Source organism: Wasmannia auropunctata, unplaced genomic scaffold (assembly GCF_000956235.1).
Source record: "Wasmannia auropunctata unplaced genomic scaffold, wasmannia.A_1.0 LD334508.1, whole genome shotgun sequence".
In the NCBI taxonomy this organism is placed as follows: Eukaryota; Metazoa; Arthropoda; class Insecta; order Hymenoptera; family Formicidae; genus Wasmannia; species Wasmannia auropunctata.
Genome location: NW_012028382.1, coordinates 1,782,610 through 1,803,593, shown reverse-complemented (window position 1 = coordinate 1,803,593; position 20,984 = coordinate 1,782,610). Strand labels below are relative to the sequence as shown.

The 20,984-nt window shown below is 40.9% G+C and overlaps 2 protein-coding genes across 2 annotated transcripts in view; one reads left to right on the top strand and one right to left on the bottom strand.

Moving 5' to 3' along the window:
* Positions 1–3,633: 3,633 nt before the first annotated feature.
* Positions 3,634–20,984, top strand: part of LOC105458615 (nuclear receptor corepressor 1) — a gene marked incomplete at its 3' end in the record, with an annotated part of 31,712 nt that continues 14,361 nt past the window's right edge. The window contains exons 1-8 of the mRNA XM_011704082.1: positions 3,634–3,894; positions 5,624–6,088; positions 6,653–6,949; positions 7,172–7,591; positions 8,753–8,797; positions 9,260–9,616; positions 9,901–10,367; positions 11,464–11,690. Coding sequence (XP_011702384.1) covers positions 3,634–3,894; positions 5,624–6,088; positions 6,653–6,949; positions 7,172–7,591; positions 8,753–8,797; positions 9,260–9,616; positions 9,901–10,367; positions 11,464–11,690 — 2,539 coding nt within the window. The remainder of the gene's footprint in view (positions 3,895–5,623; positions 6,089–6,652; positions 6,950–7,171; positions 7,592–8,752; positions 8,798–9,259; positions 9,617–9,900; positions 10,368–11,463; positions 11,691–20,984) is intronic.
* On the bottom strand, positions 12,702–16,460 carry LOC105458582 (proline-rich protein 36). The gene is made up of 5 exons (XM_011704017.1): positions 16,160–16,460; positions 14,831–15,269; positions 13,393–14,309; positions 13,034–13,329; positions 12,702–12,942 (listed from the first exon to the last, which is right to left on the bottom strand). Exons 1-4 carry the CDS (start codon positions 16,458–16,460, stop codon positions 13,073–13,075), a joined length of 1,914 nt encoding a protein of 637 aa, XP_011702319.1. The 3' UTR covers positions 12,702–12,942; positions 13,034–13,072.

Genomic DNA, 20,984 nt, shown 5'->3' with positions numbered 1-20,984 from the left:
ATATTAAACAAAACGTCACATCATGAAGAACGAAATATCCAACGAAAAAAAAATTGACATATGATTTTATTACCGCATCCATTATTTCGATTTGCGTCGTTTTCGAGACACATTTAGCAAATTAGGAAAACTTAATATTATAAAATCCATATCTTTACAGATCGAAATAACCGTAGCCTTTGATTGCGAGAAAATTGGAGGAGGAACCGCCCTACCGTATACGGCCGATGGATGTCGATAATTTCTCGCGGTAATTGTCGCGGGTCGGGGGCGACGACACTCGCTTTTGCCGGGTGCGATCGATGGGAACCTTCGGGATTGAGATACGCACGAGAAAGAGAGATGTCAGGAGCGAGGTCGTTGCGAGCCATGAACATCCATTTATTTGCGACCGCGAGGGTCCGCGATAAGAGTCCGATCATTCAAGAAAATATAACGTTCCATATTTTGGCTCCGTTTAATCCGGAACGTATCAGCGATGGATTTTAATTCGTATAATCTCTCTCCCCTTAGCTAGGACAGGATAAAAACGCCATTACACGGACAACGCTGCGTTTATTTAAGGCAAGCGACAGCAAGAAATTTTCCGCGTAACTTTCCACGATTTGCGCCATAAATCTCAGCCGGAATAACCTGTTTGGATTTAATAACGTTACTAGCCATAGCTCTTATACTCGGCCTTTTAAATCGTGACGTCATTGTGGCAATATGAGCATTGTTAAACATAATTTTTCGTCGATATTTCGGTACTTTTGTCTCTTGATTGAGACGATGCGTCGCTTGTCATGGAATTCACGCTTAGCGGAGTAGATAATGCTCTCTTTTTTGTTTCTAACATACTCCGTTCACTATCGATCGCATTTAATACCCGACGCTCGATTCCGTCGGGATTACTAATTAGTTCAATTAAATTAATAACCCACTGGCGCGGCGAGGCGAATCGAAGCGGAGAAATTGCAATTTTTGCAATCACATTTTTTATTCCGAGTTAACTGGATCTGTCGATTCGTTCGTTAATTGCAGTCGATTTTTCTTTAACGAAGACTCGACCGAGGCCCTATGTTTTTTCAGTGCGCTCTAGCGTTTATAGTCTTGAGAGGTACACATATAGAGTTTAAATATGAAATATAAGTATCAATAATGTCAAATCTAATTAAAAATGTGATACATGTAAGAGTAGAGGCGTATTTTCGATCACGTTCCTTTTTTATCTTTATTGTAATTGTATATTCTCGGAATTTCCGCCTGCTTTGAGCTCAAGCGATCCTTGATTTTCGTGTGCTCGCAACGTACCTCGTCGCATCTTCGACGTCGTTATTGACTGGTTCGACGAGATACTTCCGAGAAATCCCGTCCGAGAGTACCGTTATATCCGCGTGAGCATCGAACGAGTTAATGAGCCGGCGAGAATCAAGTTACAATCGATCGTCAGTCGGAATTAAACTAAAGCACGTATTTTAATTATTGTCACGACTCCGTTTATCTTTCTCTCTCCTCCCTCCCTCTCTTTCGCCGGCAGCTATTTGCAACGTTAAGGCCGCTTAAGAGATACGATTTTAGTTCGTTGTTATTAGAGGATCCGTGACGAAACAGTACGTGCGCGTATGCCAATACACAAGGTTATTCTGAAACATTGGGTTATCAAACTCACGAAGCGTATCGTCCCAATTGATCTTTTTTTTTAGCGAAAGTATTTACCAAGTGAGCGATAGAAAAACGAGTAATTTTTCAACGTTGTGATTTTTTAATAGCAAATATTCAGAACGGAAATTATATAAACGAAACTACGTTAATTTGACTCCAAATTGCATGGTATCGTTGCCAAATTTTACTTATTTATTTTAGAGTCATTCTGCAGCTCATTAATCCAACGGATTCGAGCAGAATTTTGTTATCACTATTGTATACTGTTTACTTTTACGATAACGATCGATTTCGGTATACAAAAGAAAGAGGTACGACAATTGAATCCATACAAGTGTAAAGCTGGGAGCGCTTTTTGGTACTACGTATGAGTTATTCAATATCGTTAAATTTATTGACCGAAAAGAGAGAGACAGAGGAGAGCAGGAGAGATAGAAAAAACATGGTGCGGAAAAATTAATTGACGAAATGTTCGGTCAGATACGAGAAAAAGTCTTTGTTTCGACGTTTCGGGCTACAGAACGGTGGCCTTCGGAAAAAGAATTAGAAACTTTGATGGAATCGTGATTGGATAGAGAGAAAAAAAATCGTCAGAGGCAACATCGATCGATCGTATAAAGTTGTTTAGGCCACTGTCAATCGCCGTTGCTTGACAGTTTTCTTTTTCTTCTAAGCCGGTCAAATTGGATCAAACGTGTGTATGACGTGTGCCAGTGACACGCGAGCCGATAAACAAACCGCTACGACGCTTCTGCTGTAACAAGCTCGTCGAATGACTAATATAACGCGATTGATCCATTTCACTGATATATGTAGGTTCAATCATCTCATATTTATATATTATACTCTTATTTTCTGCAAATGTTACATTTTCAATATTGGAGATTATCGAGAAATGTTTTCGCCAAACGTACCGTGCAGAATTTGTTATCTCGATCGTAACAGTAATAATATAAAATTAGTTATATTTAAATCAAACTGTCGAATGATTAATAATATCGATAATGTGCGCGTACTATAGATTTTCTTTCGCTGCTGAATTTTCTTAGGATGACATTATCATGATCTTTAATATAGAAGTTGCAACGTAACTTTTAGAGACGTGACGATAGTATCAACTATCTTTTAGTTGTCAACTACAGAATTTCATATCAGCTCATCTATTCGAAAGACTAAAGTTCGCAAACGCTGCCCACTGTCGCAGGATAGACTTATATGATTCGCATTAATTTGTATTTTCATATTTTCTTATGTTATTGTTGAAGATAATAATTAAATGAAGCTGTGATATAATACAGTTACAAGTAAATAATTGATGAGCAAACGATAACAATGCATTTATGAATTTAATAAATGCATTGTTATCGTTCATTACCTTTGATTGCATCTAACAATTTTGTGATAAAAAGTAATTTTACCGCTCTTAATATTGCATATTCCAATTTCTGTCCTACAAATGTCTTTCGTTTCGCAGAAAGTCTAACGAAATTTTATGATGATTGCAGACCGACGCAAAGCTATGCCAACATCAAGAGCAGTAGTCCGGTATCTCCGAGGACGATAGGAACGGGAGCGACGTACGTGCAGGGTGGTGCGGCCGCGTCATCCGCGGCGGCGGCGGCCGCGGCGGCCGCTGCAACCGCAGGTGGCCCCGCCGTCGTTGCCGGTGGAGTTACCGCGACGAGTAGCAGCGGTCTGGTTGGCGTCTCGAATGTTTTATCCTCTGCAACGGGTGGCAGCGGCGGCGGCGTGAGCAATAGCGGCACAAACAACAGCAGTGCGAGCAACATCGGTAGCGGCGGCGGCGGCGGCGGCGGCGGCGGCGGTGGTGGTAGTGGCGGCGGCGGCGGCGGTGGCGGCGGCAACAGTAACAGTGGCGGCGGCGGCAGTGGCGGCGGCGGTGGTGGCGGCGGCGGCGGCAGCGGTGGCGGCGGCAGTGGCGGAGGCGGCGGCAGTGGTGGTGGTGCCGGGGGTGCCACTTCTTATGTCATGCCGATGCTCCGCTACATTCATCCTTACCCGCCGTCGACCTCGGGGTCGACGCCGGCGGTGACGGCGGTCGTCACCACCGCACCGTCGCTAACTGCACCCGTGCCTGTGCCCGTGCCTGTGCCCGTACCTGCGCCCGTACCTGCGCCCGTTTCCGCACCATCTCTCAGTCAACCTACTGTCATCACCAGCCAAACGCCGCCGCCGCCACTCATCGGGACTCCCTACGCGAGAGACACGTACCGTGCCGGCACTACGAACGTAGGTATTTCCATGACGCGGACCACATGTACATGTATATATAATATATATAGGCGCGCGCGCGATGTGCCTTCTCGCCATCTTTTCCTCGGGATCTATCAACGGTCAGAGTCCCCGATATGACGCGGTCACGGTCATGCAAATATGCCCAGGAGCAAAAAGGATTTTTCTAATGTTGCACTGACGTGCACTAAAATCGTGGAAGGAGTAGCGAGGCTCTGAAATATTATGTTCAAGAAGATTAAGAGATTGCTTTATTCGATGCCCGTTAACTTAATAATGCTTCAATATTAAGCTGAACAATCGCATGGCTAGGTCACTTTCGATCCTTTATTGAAAACTTTATTTTTGGATGTATTACAATTATATTTTTAGTCTTTCCTTTTGCGATTGGTCTTTGTATAACTTAAGATTGCTTCTGACCCAAATAATCTTTTCTGCAACATCCGAATAGAACATTTTAACTTTTCTTATTTTCAATTTAAAAGAACAAGATATAAGAATTTTTTAGACATAGTAGAGTTACTAAATATCGTGTGTCGTAAAAATTTTCCTTGATATTCAGGCCATTGTTAATATTTGGGTCAATCTAGTATAGGAATGACGGGATCAATATTAATTCATAGCATCAGACTAGACTAATTGGGACACGCATCGCGCAACGCAATCGCACGCATGCCATATCGGTCGACCCCGTCCTTGACTTTCACCGATTATCGGCCCTCTTCCTTTTTTCCTCCCTTTTAACAATATGATCCGCGCGCGTCTGATGCTTGACAGTTTTAAATACGGCATTGTTACTATTTGCTCGGACAAATGATGGACGTGATTTACGTGCCATTTGAATATGGTTTTAGAAACAAAATTAAATGAAAAGTATATATAAAGTTAAACATGTGATAGGAGATATTACGTGAGGAAGATAGATATTTAAGCAAGGATATATATTTTATAAAGTAGTCAAATTTTTAAGAAAAAGATTTTTAAAAAGATATGTTTTCCAAGATTTTTGAAAATTTTATTATTTAAGACTTTCAGAACGACGATACAATGTGTGTTTCTATTACATTACATTTAATTTTTATGGATCTTAAATCGAGTTAAATTTATGGCATAACGCAATTCTAGCGAACATTATCATATTTAGCTTGTAGCACGATGCGAGTGGGCGGGAGAAAGTTACACTCGCCTACTCAAGGTACATATATATACGCATATTATACGTGCACACGTACACAAGGACACAACCGCATCTTATATTTTGTTTCTTGTATATCGAATCGGTTATTTAGCCGCCGCAATATTATATAGTAGTTTTTTCTTTTAAATCATTATAGTCGAGATTACGAAGATAGTGCAAACTTGTCTACGCGAAACGCCCGGAATGAACTATGACGAACGAATGAACCGTCGTAACGCAAAACTACCGGCAGAAATGAAAGGAGGGAAAAAAGTTTGAACAGATGATTGCGATAGACAGAGCGTAGGGGACTGAGCAGAGCGGTCGCGTGGTATATCGGTACCGCGTGTTTTCTTGAACCGGGTCATCGATTTTCCTGAAATAGTTTCCCCGACGAGAAGGTTAGAGAGGCGCGGGAGATAAATTGAACCTCTGGCAAAGAATGAGCGAAACGACGATGAAAGGGGAGAGCAGGCAGGAAAGAGAAGGGACGGAGGAAGAAAGGGAGCATGTAGAACAGACTTTTGACCGTGATGTTTTTCTTTTCAGGTGAACGAGAGGCTCGCCATCAACGTGAGCAACAGTTCGCTGTCGCAAGTTGGTGGGGTTGGTAGTGTCGGGGTAGTGCCCGCGCCGGAGTACAGCAGTATGGGAGCCGGTGGCAGAGGCGATCGGCAGAGGATATCCCTCTTGGGCTCTATACCGTCGCCTTCCGCCGTCACCGCATCGGACTACCAGCAGCATCCGGCGGCGACGAGAAACCCGCCGCGTATAGGCCTCATGCCCGTCCAGCCTGATCAGTATTGCAGTCGCACCCCCGTCGACATGTCCAGTCTGCAGCAGGATGCGCCACCCTTCAAGAAGATCCGTCTGGGACCGCATCAGCAGGTTCAGCAGCTGCAATCGCAGCCTCAGCCGCGCTGCCTATCGCCCGCTGATCCATGTGGGGGCAAGCAAGAACAGCAGCAGCAACATGTCGTACAGTTGCAACAGCCACTTAGGATAGACACCAGGGTGGGTACAATGGACAGTCTGCTCGATAATCGAGAGACAAGAGAGAGAGTTGGTATAACCGAGGAGTCATCCATCTATTTGACGATTATAATTACGATATATGTTTTGACGATGTTCATTGCCGATAATACATGCCGAAAAATACATTAATTTTTATCATTGGTAATACAAACTACATTTTATTGTTAGTTTTAATTTGTTGTTTAGTTAGGACTATTTGATGTTTGCACAATATCATCTGTTTGCAGTGTTGAAAATCAAAACATTGAAATAATAGTATTAATTTTCGCGAAATTGTATTAAATAAATAAATCAGATTGCAGTTAATCACATTTATAGTTATGAGTATGTAAATTGAGATTAATTTACATTTTCCGAGAATAACTGTATATAAATATAAATAAATTAATGTGTAACTAAATATAGAATGATTTATAAATACATATCAATACTTTAGATTAATTGGACACTAACTAAACAAGTAAATAATAAACATAGAATGGATAATGAGAAATAATAAAATAAATAAGTCGGACATAATATGATATGATGAATTTTTGCTAGGAGCAGCCTGCTGTGGGAGCGTACACGCCGCAAACGGAAGCTATTTCGCCTACGCTTCCAGAACCGAATACGCAGGAGGATGCACAATATAGGAGTACCAAGGATGATCTCTTGCAGCAGATTGGCAAGGTCGACAGAGAGATCGCTAAGAGAGAGAATCAATTAAATATGTTGCGGAAGAGGTTAAAAGAACTGGAAGAAACGGCAAACAAGCCTTTAGAAGTAAAAGACACTGAGGAACAGTCACAGCAACCAAAGCATCAATCGATGGCGCAAAAGGTCTACGCTGAGAATAGGGTAAATTATGTAAATAGTAATTAAGTATTTTTTTACATATTGAGCGCCAAAAAAAAAACGCTTGACGCGAATTTGTATACTGCATGTGTCTCTTGCGTTTGGTGTGTGTTAAATATAAGTTAGTTTGTAGCATCAAAATATTGGTTGACTTTGATGTTTAAAGCATGGAGAAAAATAGATAATGAGAATGGAATTTTAATTTGACATATTTTTTATTCACAGAGAAAGGCAGAAGAAGCTCATAGACTTTTAGAAAGACTGGGCCCCAAAGTAGAACTACCTTTGTATAATCAACCGTCGGACACAAGCGTATACCAAGAAAATCGTACGCGGCATCAGACGTGTATGCGTGCTAGACTTATAGCTAGGCTTCGGAGGGAACATTCTGAGCGCGCGTCCCTTCATCGGCAGCAGTCGCAAACGTACGCCATTTTGGTTCAAGAGTGGCATCGCAAGGTGGAACGGCTAGAGGCAACGCAGAAGAGGAAATCGAAGGAAACAAAGAATCGCGAGTTCTTTGAGAAGGTATTCCCCGAGTTGCGAAAACAGAGGGAAGACAAGGAGCGTTTTAACAGAGTTGGTGCTCGCATCAAGAGTGAAGCCGATCTTGAAGAGATAATGGACGGTCTACAAGAACAAGAGGTATATTCCATTATTGTAGTATGTGTTTGTAACGAAACAATCGACAAAATGAGCGACGTAACGCATTATGAAAAGGAGAGGAAAAAGAATATATGGTGAAAGTAAAAAAAAGATGGTATAGGGAGAAGCAAAAGAAAGGCACGTTACTAAATTAATGTTTATTGGATAAACGTTCTTCGACAACTACAAATTTCAATAAAACAAAGAAGGGAATTTTAAACAGTCTGTAAATTAATGTATGAAATAAAACAAAGAAGGGGATTTTAAACAGTTTGTAAATTAATATATGGAAGAATTATGAGATATTTAATTTTATTGAATTAGCGACATTAAGTTACAAAATAATATAGAAATTATTTTGGCGTGCAAATCTTTATAGTCTATTTGTTAATATTTTGAGTTAATTTTTTAAATCTTTATTATGTTATGATTTTAAATCTTTATTATATTATGATTTTCTTTTTGTCATAATTTATTTTTATTTCAGCAATTGATTAATTTTTGCGAGAAAAATAATATAGTAAAATGACTAAATTTGTATAGAAGCAAATTTAACTTATGCTCTATCAAATTTCTTGATATATAAGTGTGAAATGTATACACGAGTAGTATTTTAATTACATTTTTGATAGAGCGAAGATTAGATATAGTATTTTTTATATATTTTTTGTGGATTTTGTCTCATCTCTTTCTTTATTTTCCCAAGAGCAATTCTGTGAAAGAAATCATTTCCAGATCAAAGGATTAAAGAGAGTTGATTATAAGTAAAGGATGGTAACTGACAGTTTCTTCCTATCTTTAGACATTTGTTTTCTCTCTTGGTCTTCTCGTGTACGCTGACCAGGAAAAGGATGGCAAACTGGAGATGATTGGAAGTTACCATCGGACTAATAGAGGCGCGAGATAATAAAGTTTTAATTGATTCAGATTCATGATGCTCAATAGAAGTTTTTTTTAATAAAGTATCCCTCTGCAATTGACGACATAGTATTAAATCTAGCTTTAAAAAATATTGTGATTAATATTTAATTTAATAATTTTTTAAAACATTGTTTTAAAGGTGTTCTCCATTTTTGTGTTTCTTAAGTTTTCTTTTTGATTAATTTTTGCTACACAAATTCTTACTTCATGGAAGACATCTAATTTATACTGATTCCCCAGGAAGAAACATTGCAAGATTTAAAAAATTCCATTAAAGCTCGTCAGGTTAGTAACGTGCGCTTGCTTCCTTCACCCTTACCTCATACCGTACATTAGTTATGGATCGTATTGTATGCATTGACTGCAAAAAGTACAGTTAAATCGGTAAATTAAAATTACGTTAGCATAATGTAATAAATTGAAAGAGCAACATTAGATCCATAATTATTGCTAAAAGAAATCATTCTAGTAGGATATATTTAAATTACATAAATTTATTATATACAAAGATATTAAAATCTATGTTTTATCTTAAATAAAACATCATTTACATACATATACTAACATGTTTTATCAATATACAGCCAACTTACTTTAATGATATTTTTTTATATGAAACTATTCGAAACTTAATAAAAAAAAAGGCAATGGGTTATGGATGTACATTGATAAAGAATATCTTTTAATTAAAATAATAATGTTACAAAGAAATAAATAATATATTGAAAACGATATTATCTCTGACAGATGGAGGATAAGAAAATGCGTTCGTATGCAGTCATACCACCTCTATTGTTGGACGCGAAGCAACGAAGGATCGCGTTTCAAAATCGGAATGGATTACTTCAGCCAGAGGAATTAGAAGCTCTACATAGTGAACGTAAATTGATTAATGTATGGAGTTCGGTGGAACACGAATTATTCAAGGAAAAATATCTTCAGCACCCTAAGAACTATGGAGTGATAGCTCAATCGTTAGAACATAAGTCCGTTCCAGATTGTGTACATCACTACTACCTCACTAAGAAAGCAGAAAATTATAAACAGCTTCTACGAAAATCGCGCCAACGGACACGTAGCTCTCGGAATAATCCGAATAATAAAGTAAGTGCGATATTAATCATCCATAATATGTATAAAACGCGTCAATTATCTCTTAAAATTATAATTGTTTTCTATATTTCTATATTAATATATTAAACTGAAAAGTTAAGTTGTTTGCGCGCGCACCCACGCACACCAACGCACACCCACGACCGAAGTACATACTGTATTTGTACAATCATACGGGAATAGAAATTAGAAATTAGCATCTAATAAGGAGAAAATATTAAGTTTTTAATAGTTGATGTCATGTGAGATAAATGGTTCTCTTGTAATTGTTCCAGGTAAATAATGCCAGTTCGACTATTGGACCTATAGATATTTTAACGACAGGCGTAACGACAAGGTTACAGCGGGAGCAGCAACAGAAGACTCAGGAAAATCCTCAGAATAGTTCGGCAACGTCTACATCTACAACGAGCACCACGGTCACATCGAGCGTATCGTCGACAACTGTCGCGAGCACGACAGTAACGACGACGACGACTCCCTTGAGCTCGATAGCGTCGGGCGTTAGCGTAACGGATTCTGTAACGGCATCAACGACAACGACAACGACATCTGTCCTGAACACCACCGCGACGTCGAGCAGCATCTCGACGACGTCGACGACATCCAGCGTGAAGGATTCCAGGGAGTCTGGCAAGGAGAATAAAGAGAATAAGGTCGATCCGAAGGAATCTCATCTTATAAAAGTAGAACCGAAAGAAGAACCGCTATCGGACGCATCGGGGAAGGACGTTAAAGTAATGTACGTGTGACTTTTTTTAATCTACATTTTAATTAAACTTCATGCAATTTCGTCTTACGGAATTAAGTACTCGAAGTTTTTTTTGTACGTATGTATAGTTAATTATATGATTATTAGATTTTTGAATTATTGAGATAGAACGTTTCTCAGAATGCATTTTAGTGTGTATAAAAACGTTGGTAAATATCGTGTTCTTTATTTTTTTTTTTCGTCAAATGTTCACGATATTAATCATTTTCGATACGGGAATAAGAAATAAAAAAATTGGTGCGGCTCATTTTGCGAAACGCACATACCAATTGGTCCCGATTTTGATCTATATAAAAGCGTGTACGCGGACTGATTGAATGAACCGTATCCATCGGCCGGAAGATATTCATTCCGCAAACATACCCCACTCCAACGAACCAATCTCAATATTGTCCACGGTGGGAGAGGCGACCCGCGAATACCCATTTAACGATTACAATACGCTGCTCAGCGGCGCACGGATATTACAAAAACGCGGGCAAAAAGAAGCTTAATCTGCTTTTTTTTTTCGGCGGCGCTGTACTAATAGAGATAAGTTTTACTTATCGATGGTGATCGCGCGTTGGCCGCGAATGAAGGAGCAAGTTGTTGAAGGGTGGAAAGCGGCTTCGGGGGTTGACGGGAATACGCCAGGAGTGACGGGGCGGAGTGATACGGCGGTGGTGGCGGCTTGAGAAGGGTGGGGGGAGGGGAGATCAATTATTAGCAGATTGTAATGCTAATCAATGGTTACCGGTTAGTGGATTATGTTTACGTAGGCTCTCATCATCGTAATTGACTCGATCGTTGGAAATGTGATTCTGCCCAATGAGAATGCCGAGTGTCGAATTCCCCGCTGTTTCTTAAGCCACATATACACAATCAGCAAAATTTTATCGAGAAAAATATTTTTTTTTATCATGACGAAAACCTGACGTTTCATTTTTCGAAAAGTAGAAATACGATTGAAACAGGTTGTTTAATGGATTATCGTTTAACACGAGCGCGTGCAAAGTTTGCTTTTATATTTCATGAGGTTCGTGTTTGTTTAAGCAAATCCAATTTATGTGCGTTGATATTGTTACAGAGTGGAAGGGAAAGGTGCGCTATCATCGTCCGTGTCTTCGTTAAACAACGCGACGAACGTTTCGACCATCCAGACAGACTTCAAGGAATCCAGTAAAAAGAAACCGGGTTGCAGGGACACGAGCAGCAGTGGCGCTAATGTGGCAGCTAGTGGTAGAATAAAAGATAAGAAGAAAGAGAATCACATGGAGACCAGTGACGAGGAAGCGCCGGCGATCGACGTCATCGGTAAGTTTGAAATTAATTGATATTTTGTATCTTTGTTTTGACAATTGGATTTGTTCCGAATTGGAGTCTTGATCCAGACATTTCGATTTCTGCACGTGCTTTCCAAATATATGCATTAATACGTAATTACAATTTGCTCATTTATATCTTTTATATAAATGCATTAATAATTAGATTAATAACGTTAAAAAATTGAAGTTATTCGATCGACTTCAACCATTCTAAATTATTCTGTATCTTCAAAGGTTAATTTAATATATCCGAAATAATATATCTTTAATTATCATATTTATTCCATTATCGATGTACTTCCGGAAAAGCATTTATTTCATTATGTCGCTTTTGCGATGGAAACGGTAGGATATTTAATAATATAATCTCACGCGTCTCTGGTTTATTTTTGTGAATTTAAAGAATATAATTATTATTTTCCGATATAATGGTATATCGTATTCATACTGTTCGATTGTACTTAAATTTAAAAAATCGATATATATATATATATATATATATATATATATATATATATCCTGTTCCAATAAGATATATATATATCTTATTGAAACATAGAACTTATCTATACCAGACTTAAATTTTGTTTTACATAAGACGAATGAAATATAGCAATAACGTTTAATTTACGTTTAATTTTAAATTTAACGTTGAGATACAATTTGTATACGAGCAGTATACAGTTTTATTTTACATAGAGAAACTAGCACTCCTTTTTATTTATCACTATAGCTTTTCTTACAATTAAACTGTTATATGTATTGAAGATTTGATTATATTTACGTAACTACGTCGTATAGACTTTTATCTTTTTTTGTACAATTTCTTGGTGCACGAAATATATGCCAAGACGTTGTGATGTATGTAACATCAAGATATGTATAATGATAAAGAATACACATAAAGGGTGAAACGCGATTGGATGATATCTATTAAATGTAAATTGGATGTTATCTGAATCTTGTTCAACACATAGGATATTTGTCTTTTAATGATTTACACATTTCGGAGGTAACGCAAGAACGCATTTAATTCGAAATATTAAACGTAACGTTCAGCATATTACATTCTACGATAGTTCGATTTGATTACCGATTTTAACTTGCAATTAAATATTTGACACACGCGCAAATATCGATAGGTACTTTGAGTTCCTTCTGTAAAGTGTCTTCGATCTTGTTCTCGGGTGGGAAATCTTCTTTCGTTGGGCGTTCACGTTGAGAACAGATAAGGGAAAAATCTGCAAGTATTAGAAATTGCATATTAGAACAAAATAATACTTCTTCTTGTCACTTAAAGACAAAAAAGGAGTGTGTTATCTCAATATGTACCTAGTGAGAAAGGGAGAAAGGGAGTCGTGTCTTTTCGTTTCACGGAACATCCTGGATGGGCGACACGTCCGCGTCACGACTCGATGCATTCGCGGCTCCATCCGTGGCGCCTTGCCTCTCCTCGTCGTTCGCGTGGCAGAGCTTCCGGTGCTTGTGCACGAAGTAGTAACTGGGGAACTTGCAGCCGCAGATCTTGCAGGGATAGTACTGCACATTCAAATCCAGCAATCTGACCTCTCGTCTGCCTCCGCGCGCGGCATCCTGCCGCGGCCCGTGATTAACGCTATCCCCGGCACCTCCGTCGTCGTCACCGCCGCTGCCGCCGCCGCCGCCGCCGCCGCCGCCGCCACCGCTACCACCGCCACCACCGCCACCACCGCCGCCAACTGTTTCGTTGATCCTCGTCGGCAATAAATGCCGCTTGGCATGCTTCCTGTAGCAATATTGCGACTTGAAGGTGTGTTTGCAGTAGCCGCAGGTGTAACAGCCGCCGTTGTTGCTGCCATCGTTGCTCGAGTCGTTACTGGGACTGCGTGCGTGGCTTCCTCCTGCTCCTCCTCCTCGCGTTGCCGGTCCGCCGTTCTCGTCGTTCTCACTTGACAGATCCTCGCCTTCCGTCAACTGGCAATTTCTCAGCGGACGTGTCGATGCACCGTGCGGCCCGTGCGACGTCGTCGACGAGTAGTTTTCGTTCAAAACACGGTGAAAGCGCACCGGTCCATCGCAACACGCGATGTCGTACACCACGGAAAAGACGGTGCTGCTCGTGGTAGAAGCCTCCTTCGCGCTCGACATTCGAGCTCGGCGACGAGACGAACGTGCTCGGTCGTGCTCCGACGCGGTATCCCCGTTGTCGTTGCTGTCGTTGCTACTGTTGCCACGGTTGCGATTCGGTACTCTGCTGTCGGATGCTGCGGTACGCGATTTATTTAGTTGATCGTTAGACGATCGGCCGGAACGATCCTCGATCTCTTCTCCTCGTTGAGCCTCGCGTTCCGTCGATCTGTCGCTGTTGTGATGCATGGGCGAATGTGTCCGCGACACGGAGGACAGAGCTGGTGAGATCGAGCGCGACGGCGACGGTGCTCTCGTCGTAGAACTCGGCGTGCTGCTCGTCACGGCGAACGCGGTGAACGCAGCTGCGGCTGCGGCCACGAACGGTAGGGTGGACACGGTAGACACGATCTCTGGTGTTCTTGATCTGCTGGAATGCAACCTTGGGCGTTTGCGCGCCGCAGTCGGCGAAGACTGTGGCGACTTTGACATCTCGCCGGCGCTGCGAACATTCATATGATTTTCCATGAAGCTTAAATTATTCTTTAAAGATTCTTTAAAAGAAATTATTGTCATTATTATATTTATTATTTTGATTACATCATATTATTTAGAGACGAACAGTGTGAATGCACTTGCGTCGAATTGTGCCACTTTCCTGCCGAGATCGAATTTATTTAAATGTACAATTTATGTCCGCACTGCAAAAATGTGTTATAATTTTTCTTTGGCTTTAAAAAATGTTGAGACATATAATTAAACGGGATAAAAATTGAAAATCTAAAAAAAAATTCAATAAATGTTTAAATTCTCTTTTCCGAATAAATAATAAGAGTTTCACTGTTGCCTTGCGTAAATAAAAATTTACATAAGCACGTCATAATAATATTAATAATGCGAATAAGATTAATAAACCTTATTGGATTAATTTCTTGTTGCTAGAGATCTTCTAGAGATATAATTCTTTTTTATATTTTAACATGGTATAATATAAAAACATAGAAAGATCCACACACTGCGAACCTATAATGCGCGCACTGTTCCTGCTTCTCTCGCGGCCCGACGATGCTGATTCCGGGTGGTACGGTCGGTTGCATCAGCGGTTGTATCGACGGCGGTAGATGCGACATGGCAGTCGGTGCCGGCGCGGCCGGAGGGTACGCGAGCGGGGTCGTCGGGGGCCAACAGAGTGGTGGACCTACTATCAGCCTGCTCGGTATGGGCCGTAGGATACTACCGGTGGTGCCCGGCGGCGATCCGGTTGTTGACGCGGACGTCGGCATCGGCGGCGTCGGCAGAGATGGCGGTGCCCGCAGCCTCAATAGCGCGGCTCTGCACTGCTCCAATGCACCCGGCATATGCAACAAATGTGTCGCAAGTAGCACGCTATAAACGTTGTCCAGCGTCACCTCCAGCCGTCCGGTGTACATATAGTTGAGCAACGGCGCGAATGCCTCTCCACCTATAGGTCAGTTGAAAGTCGGAATATGTTAATGTGAGTTGATGATTAGATACTCTTGTTTCTGTTTATCTTGATGTAAGATAAAAAAATTCCACGCTAATGAGACTTTTTAAATGATGGTAGTTTTCTAAATAAAGTATTTAGTCTGCTATAAGAGAAATAATCTGATTTGGTACTCGCATAATTTTCTACTCCACACGAATACTTAAGCATTAGTAATTGTGTTGGAAAGGTATTTCTGTTTGCAACTGGGAATTGATTCACAAGTGGTGAATTAAATTGAGATGCGCTATAGATTGCTTTTGGAATCATGATTTTTATTGACGTAATTGTTTGATGAATCGAATTATTTTATTAGAGAACGTTTGCGATACGGACGGAAAACGTTTTGTTTGCAAACACTACAAAAATGGACTTATGCCACTTGCGAGCCAAGCGATTCAATTATTGGATTGAATTGGATTGAATTGGGTAACTATTGGAAAATCCCAATGAGAGATTGGAAGTAACAATAGCATCACTGCGCGACCGCTGGAAGTTTGTTAATTATTCCGTCTCGCTGTTGGCTTATTGTTATTATTTGAAAGTAGTTCGGGAAATATCGCATTTTGTTGTGTCGCGACAAAAAGCCGGAAAAGAGCAGAAAATATTAATATGAATAGATAATTCTTTTGAAATTTTAGTTTTACATTAAATACTTTTACAAAAATAATATATAATTAATCTTTAAATACTCTAGCGATTTATCTCAAATAAATTTTCTCTTACAAATAGATTTATAAACATTGAGATATTTAATAGTATTAAGCAAAATCTTTTCGTTAAACTCTGAAGATGAGGCAATCGCTATATATCGTTAGAGTGATCTTTAATTTGTGATCTATATTTACCGATGGACGAAACCGACACGGAGGTGACCGGTCGCTGTGATTGCCCGTTGGTCGCCGTGACGGCGACGGTCGCGCAAGTAGGATCGAAGTTCGACGATGTCGTCGTCGCCGCCGCGCTCGCCAGCAGGGCCTTCAGGTATCCACTGTGAGCCGCGAGCACACCCTTGTGCGCGACAAACTGGTGCTCGCCTTCGTTGCCGACTCGCACCACCGTGTCGGGCGGCGAGAACGTGTCCTGAAGACAGGGGTAGCTGGTACCGGTGGTACCGCCACCGAACCACGCTCTGTATAAACCATACATTGTCGTTGTAACTTCTTGTAGCTCCAACACTTATAAATCCCTGTTAAGAATCCTTTTGGCTCGAAGTTTTTATGGACGTTTAAATCAGCGTCTTAACGTCGTTCGTGGCGCGGGGAGGAATTGCAAGTGGATAGGAGATTTGCGATTAGGACGCTGTAAGCACTGATTGCTTCGTAGGCAATTGATGTCGACGTCATCGTTATTATTATTATTCTCGCAAAATTCACAAGACAAAGTTATAGTTCCTTTATATTTTTCCTCGCTGTTGAACACTTCTTTCTAAGCTTCAATAACTCCAGATCCTTTCTCAGATTGAATCTCTCGAAAATCGTGTCGCGACAATGCGGAAGTCACCGGTCGAATTTTCTCATGCGAAATCAGCGCGTATACAAGTCGGTCAAGATGCCACGATCTTGAATTCGATGCGGTACCATTCGCGCGAGCACTCTTGACACGGACCGATCTCGCGGCTCTTCGTGATTTGAACGCCGGAACGCCGGCTGGCGGGCGCATCATCGTCGCACTGTTTATCAGCTGCGCGTAGACGCGCTTGGCTTTTTCGAGCTGAGCTTCTACTACCACCTACGCCGCCCCGCGTAGGGTTGGCTCAACCCCCTTCGGAACGGCCGAGAACCGCCCCCAACGAGCGCAGATTGGCGGCGTACGTCGCGCTCACGGGCGAGTTGCACCTGCGCCCGAAGGATCAGTCTTCTCGCACCGCGATACCACAGGATGCGCTCCTGATCGCGCCCTCGTTTCGCGCACGATACACGAGAGATGTAAAGAATTCGCAGACTTTGAAAGATTCTATCGCATCTCGTTAGAAGGACTGACGATAATTAATCTTTTACAATTGAGCGTCGTTTATCCCACGATTAATTCTCCGTCGAGACCAAAGCCAAAAATTAGATGACAATTATTGTACAAATAAATTACGGCCCCTCCCTCCCCCTCCGTGCACGATCGAAAATTTTTGCGACAAACGTGAGCAAGACTCGATATCTATAATGGCGTGTAAAGACAGTGGCACGATTGTAAAACACGCTATTACGAAGGATCTGTACATAGATAATACGTCGCGATATGAACGCGCGTAGGTATCGTCCCGATTCAGGGTCCAACTATGCCATTATATCACGCTACGTTATAATTACGAGGCTTGAGATAATAACACGTTAACTTTACATGTTGAAAATCATATGAGAATCTTGGAACTTGGATGCTATTTCTCGTCAATGTTGCGCGGACGAATATTAATTGATTGAATGTTAATGGATATTAATAAGAATATTAGGATATTAATAATTGGACAAATATTAATTGATTGCGTACGAAGATTGTATTGGAAGAAGAGCTCGCGATAATAGAAATACCACACTCGAAATATTACATTGTCCAGATAATCGTCCAGTTAAATCTCTCGGTTTTCAATCGACGAATTCATCGGTTCTTAAATTAAAAATGAGCTTAAAATCTACAAATTCTCTCGAAGAAGAAAAATAGTATTTGTAGTATTGTGATCGAGCAATATAATTGATTGTTCTTAAAATTAAAAGAAATATGTAGAGAACGAATCGTCCTTGTGCGGCGAGAAGTATCATCGCAATTGTGACATTTACGGCTTTTACGCGATAAATACGCCGGCTTATTTGTCGGCTTCAAATGAGACGTTAAACGCGACGTGATGCAAACGCGAGCGATAGGAAAAGACGAATAAAGAGAAGAGGAGAACAGATACGTCTTTCGAGAGCCGACTTGATAATGAGAGAAGAGGAGCGCTTTCGCCTTCCGGAGAGCGATCTTTCGCCGCGAGATGCGTCTTTTGCCGGTCTCTTCCTTTCTCTCTCTTTCTCCTTTTTTCATTCTCTCTCTCTCTCTCTCTCTCTCTCTTTCTCTCTCTCGCTCCGAGACCCTCTTGCCCGCGCCTGGCCTGGCCTCTGATGTTTTTCATCAAATTAACTCTCGCAGCATGAGAGAGTACGCGCTTCTCTTCACTCCGCGGCGCCGTGTTTGCATAATATCGTTTATAATTCAGCTCGCGCTGAATTCCACTTTATTCCGAAGCCACGATCGTTCGCTCCGGCCCTCTTCTTCGTTCTTTCCTCGTATACTCTCCAACCCGGGGAAGGCACCCTACTCTCTACCTCTCGCGCGCGCGTTGGGTGCTCGGTACCGCCACGAGACCACCTTCGCTACTTGCCCTCTCCCTAGTCCTCATCTTGTCAGCGGTTTCGGTTTTCATTTACGCGAGGAAGTCGAGCGATATTTGTTCCGTTTATTTTTTTATTTCTTTGGCAGGAAAATTGAAAATTGAAAACTGACAGTTACATGACAGAATTACCAGTGTGATTAGTGACCGTACTTTTTTCGAGATAAAACGGAGGGAGAAATCTAACAGTAAGACTAGCACGTTTTTCATTCCACATGTAAAATTATTTGTCCGAGTTTATGCTAACACGCGGTCGCATAAAAAAAAAACACATTTCTTTTATTCTATCGTTCATCTGCAGTGATCAGCTAATCAGCCAATTCAGTCGCCGATTTTTCGCGATACGTTCATAAACAAGTCCAATCGTCATCGGCGAGAATCCGAGGGTCCAGAATGGAGACTCGGCGATTACGCGCATTTCCCAAGAGGCCGTCGTTCCAAACCAGAGCTAACAGAGGCAACACCCCTCCTCGCTTTCCGCCCGTCTGGTTGTCGTGTCGTCCCCCTACCGCAACATCGCGCATCGTCGCGATCAGCGAGTATCGTTGAGATTGTTGCAACAACAATCAAACAATGTGGAATACAATAGACGAGTATCTTGAGAGAAGAAAAAGTTTCCTGACAAGAACGTGTCGCGTGAATACTTTTCTCGCAGATATCTTCGCATAAAGTGCTTATAATAGGAAGCGTAATAAAATAATAATAATATAAAAATAGTATAAACAGCAAAGTTATGAAAATGCCTTCAAAATAATTCGAAAATAGTACAACAATAATATATATTATTCGCATTGGGAATATTTCTAAAAGATACGTTTTTGTTTAATTGGCTCGCGTTCGCCATTATCAACGATCACTTTAATCGGGAAAATGGGAATTCGCGCGTATAGGGCCCCGGGACTCTCCGTACCGGAAATAATCGAGGGCGGTAGAAGAGTACACATAGGCGAAGAGGGGATCTTCGCTCCCGGGATCGTCTCTCGAGAAGACGAAAGAACGCTCGCGGTTTAATGCTTCCAACGTCGGTCGAGACAAGCTAAGCAAACACTTTTCGCGATATTACCAGGCCCTGTGCGCGGACTTACCGCATGTTCTCCGCCGCGTTTCCGCAGGAGCTCTCTCGAACCCTCTCTCTCCCACTTCTCCTCTGGTTTTCTCATCTTCCTCATCCTCCGGGCTCTTCGTGTTCTCCTACATAAGGAAATAAGTCACTGTTTTGCTTTATTTATTTATTTGTTACTCTCTACGTTCTCTTGTCAAGAACATCTGACAATTTTCTGACAAACGATATAATTAATTGTACTGTGTATGGGAATATGTTACATATTAATTGACATCAAACTATTTTAAGCATAAACTTTTTTTTTAATGCCACATTTATGCGCATATTTAATTAAATAAAGGAAAGTCTGTTGCGAACAGAATCGCGAGATCGAAATTATTAATCATAATTATTGTATCACTATGTGAGAGTATTTTCTTCAAGATCAGTAATGTCATTGCAATATGCTTTTTGCCTGAAAACTGGGATACATTTTCTGGGATATGAATTAATAAAAATACTTTAGTTGAAATGTTAAATTTATTTACTTTGCTAAATAAACTTATTTTCAACTGAATAATTTTTTGATAGATTTTTCCAATGAGGTAACATAGGAGTATATATGGAAGCATTCTATTTTAGTAGGAAAAATTGATGAAAATATCGCAAATACGATCTCAGCAGTTTGTTTACAGATACATAAAAGTATACCATTTTCTAGGAAAATATATTATTTTGTTTAGAGAAAGAATATTTAAGTAAAGTTTAGAAGAAAATAATTATCATTAATTTTCAAATATTGATGTCTACAAAATATTAATTACATTTTTAATTAATTAAATTTTTCTACACTGTTTATTTCTTTACGAAATAAATGATTTAAAGTTTTTTCTTTTTTTTTTCTATTTGAAATCCAGCAATATTATCAGAATCCTTGGCTTAATACGCGGAGGCACGCGAGAAAGTGATAATTCGACACGTAAATAAACGGCAGGGATACTTGCTCCTAGATCACATGCGTCATAATCGCAGAGTAGTCATAGCAAATTGCTGGGAAAATTATAAATGCTCGGGGATTCGTTCGTCATACCGGTCAGCGGGTGGTGGTAGCGATGAGAACACAGGGGGGAGGTAAGGGAGGTGAACGGGGGTGAAAACCCGCGCGCGCGTACCTGGCACGAGCTAATTAGCGTCTTGATTTACTTAATCCCAATTAATGCCTCCGCTATGCCGTGCCTCTCCTCCCCTCTCCTCCCCCCCCCCTCTCTCTCTC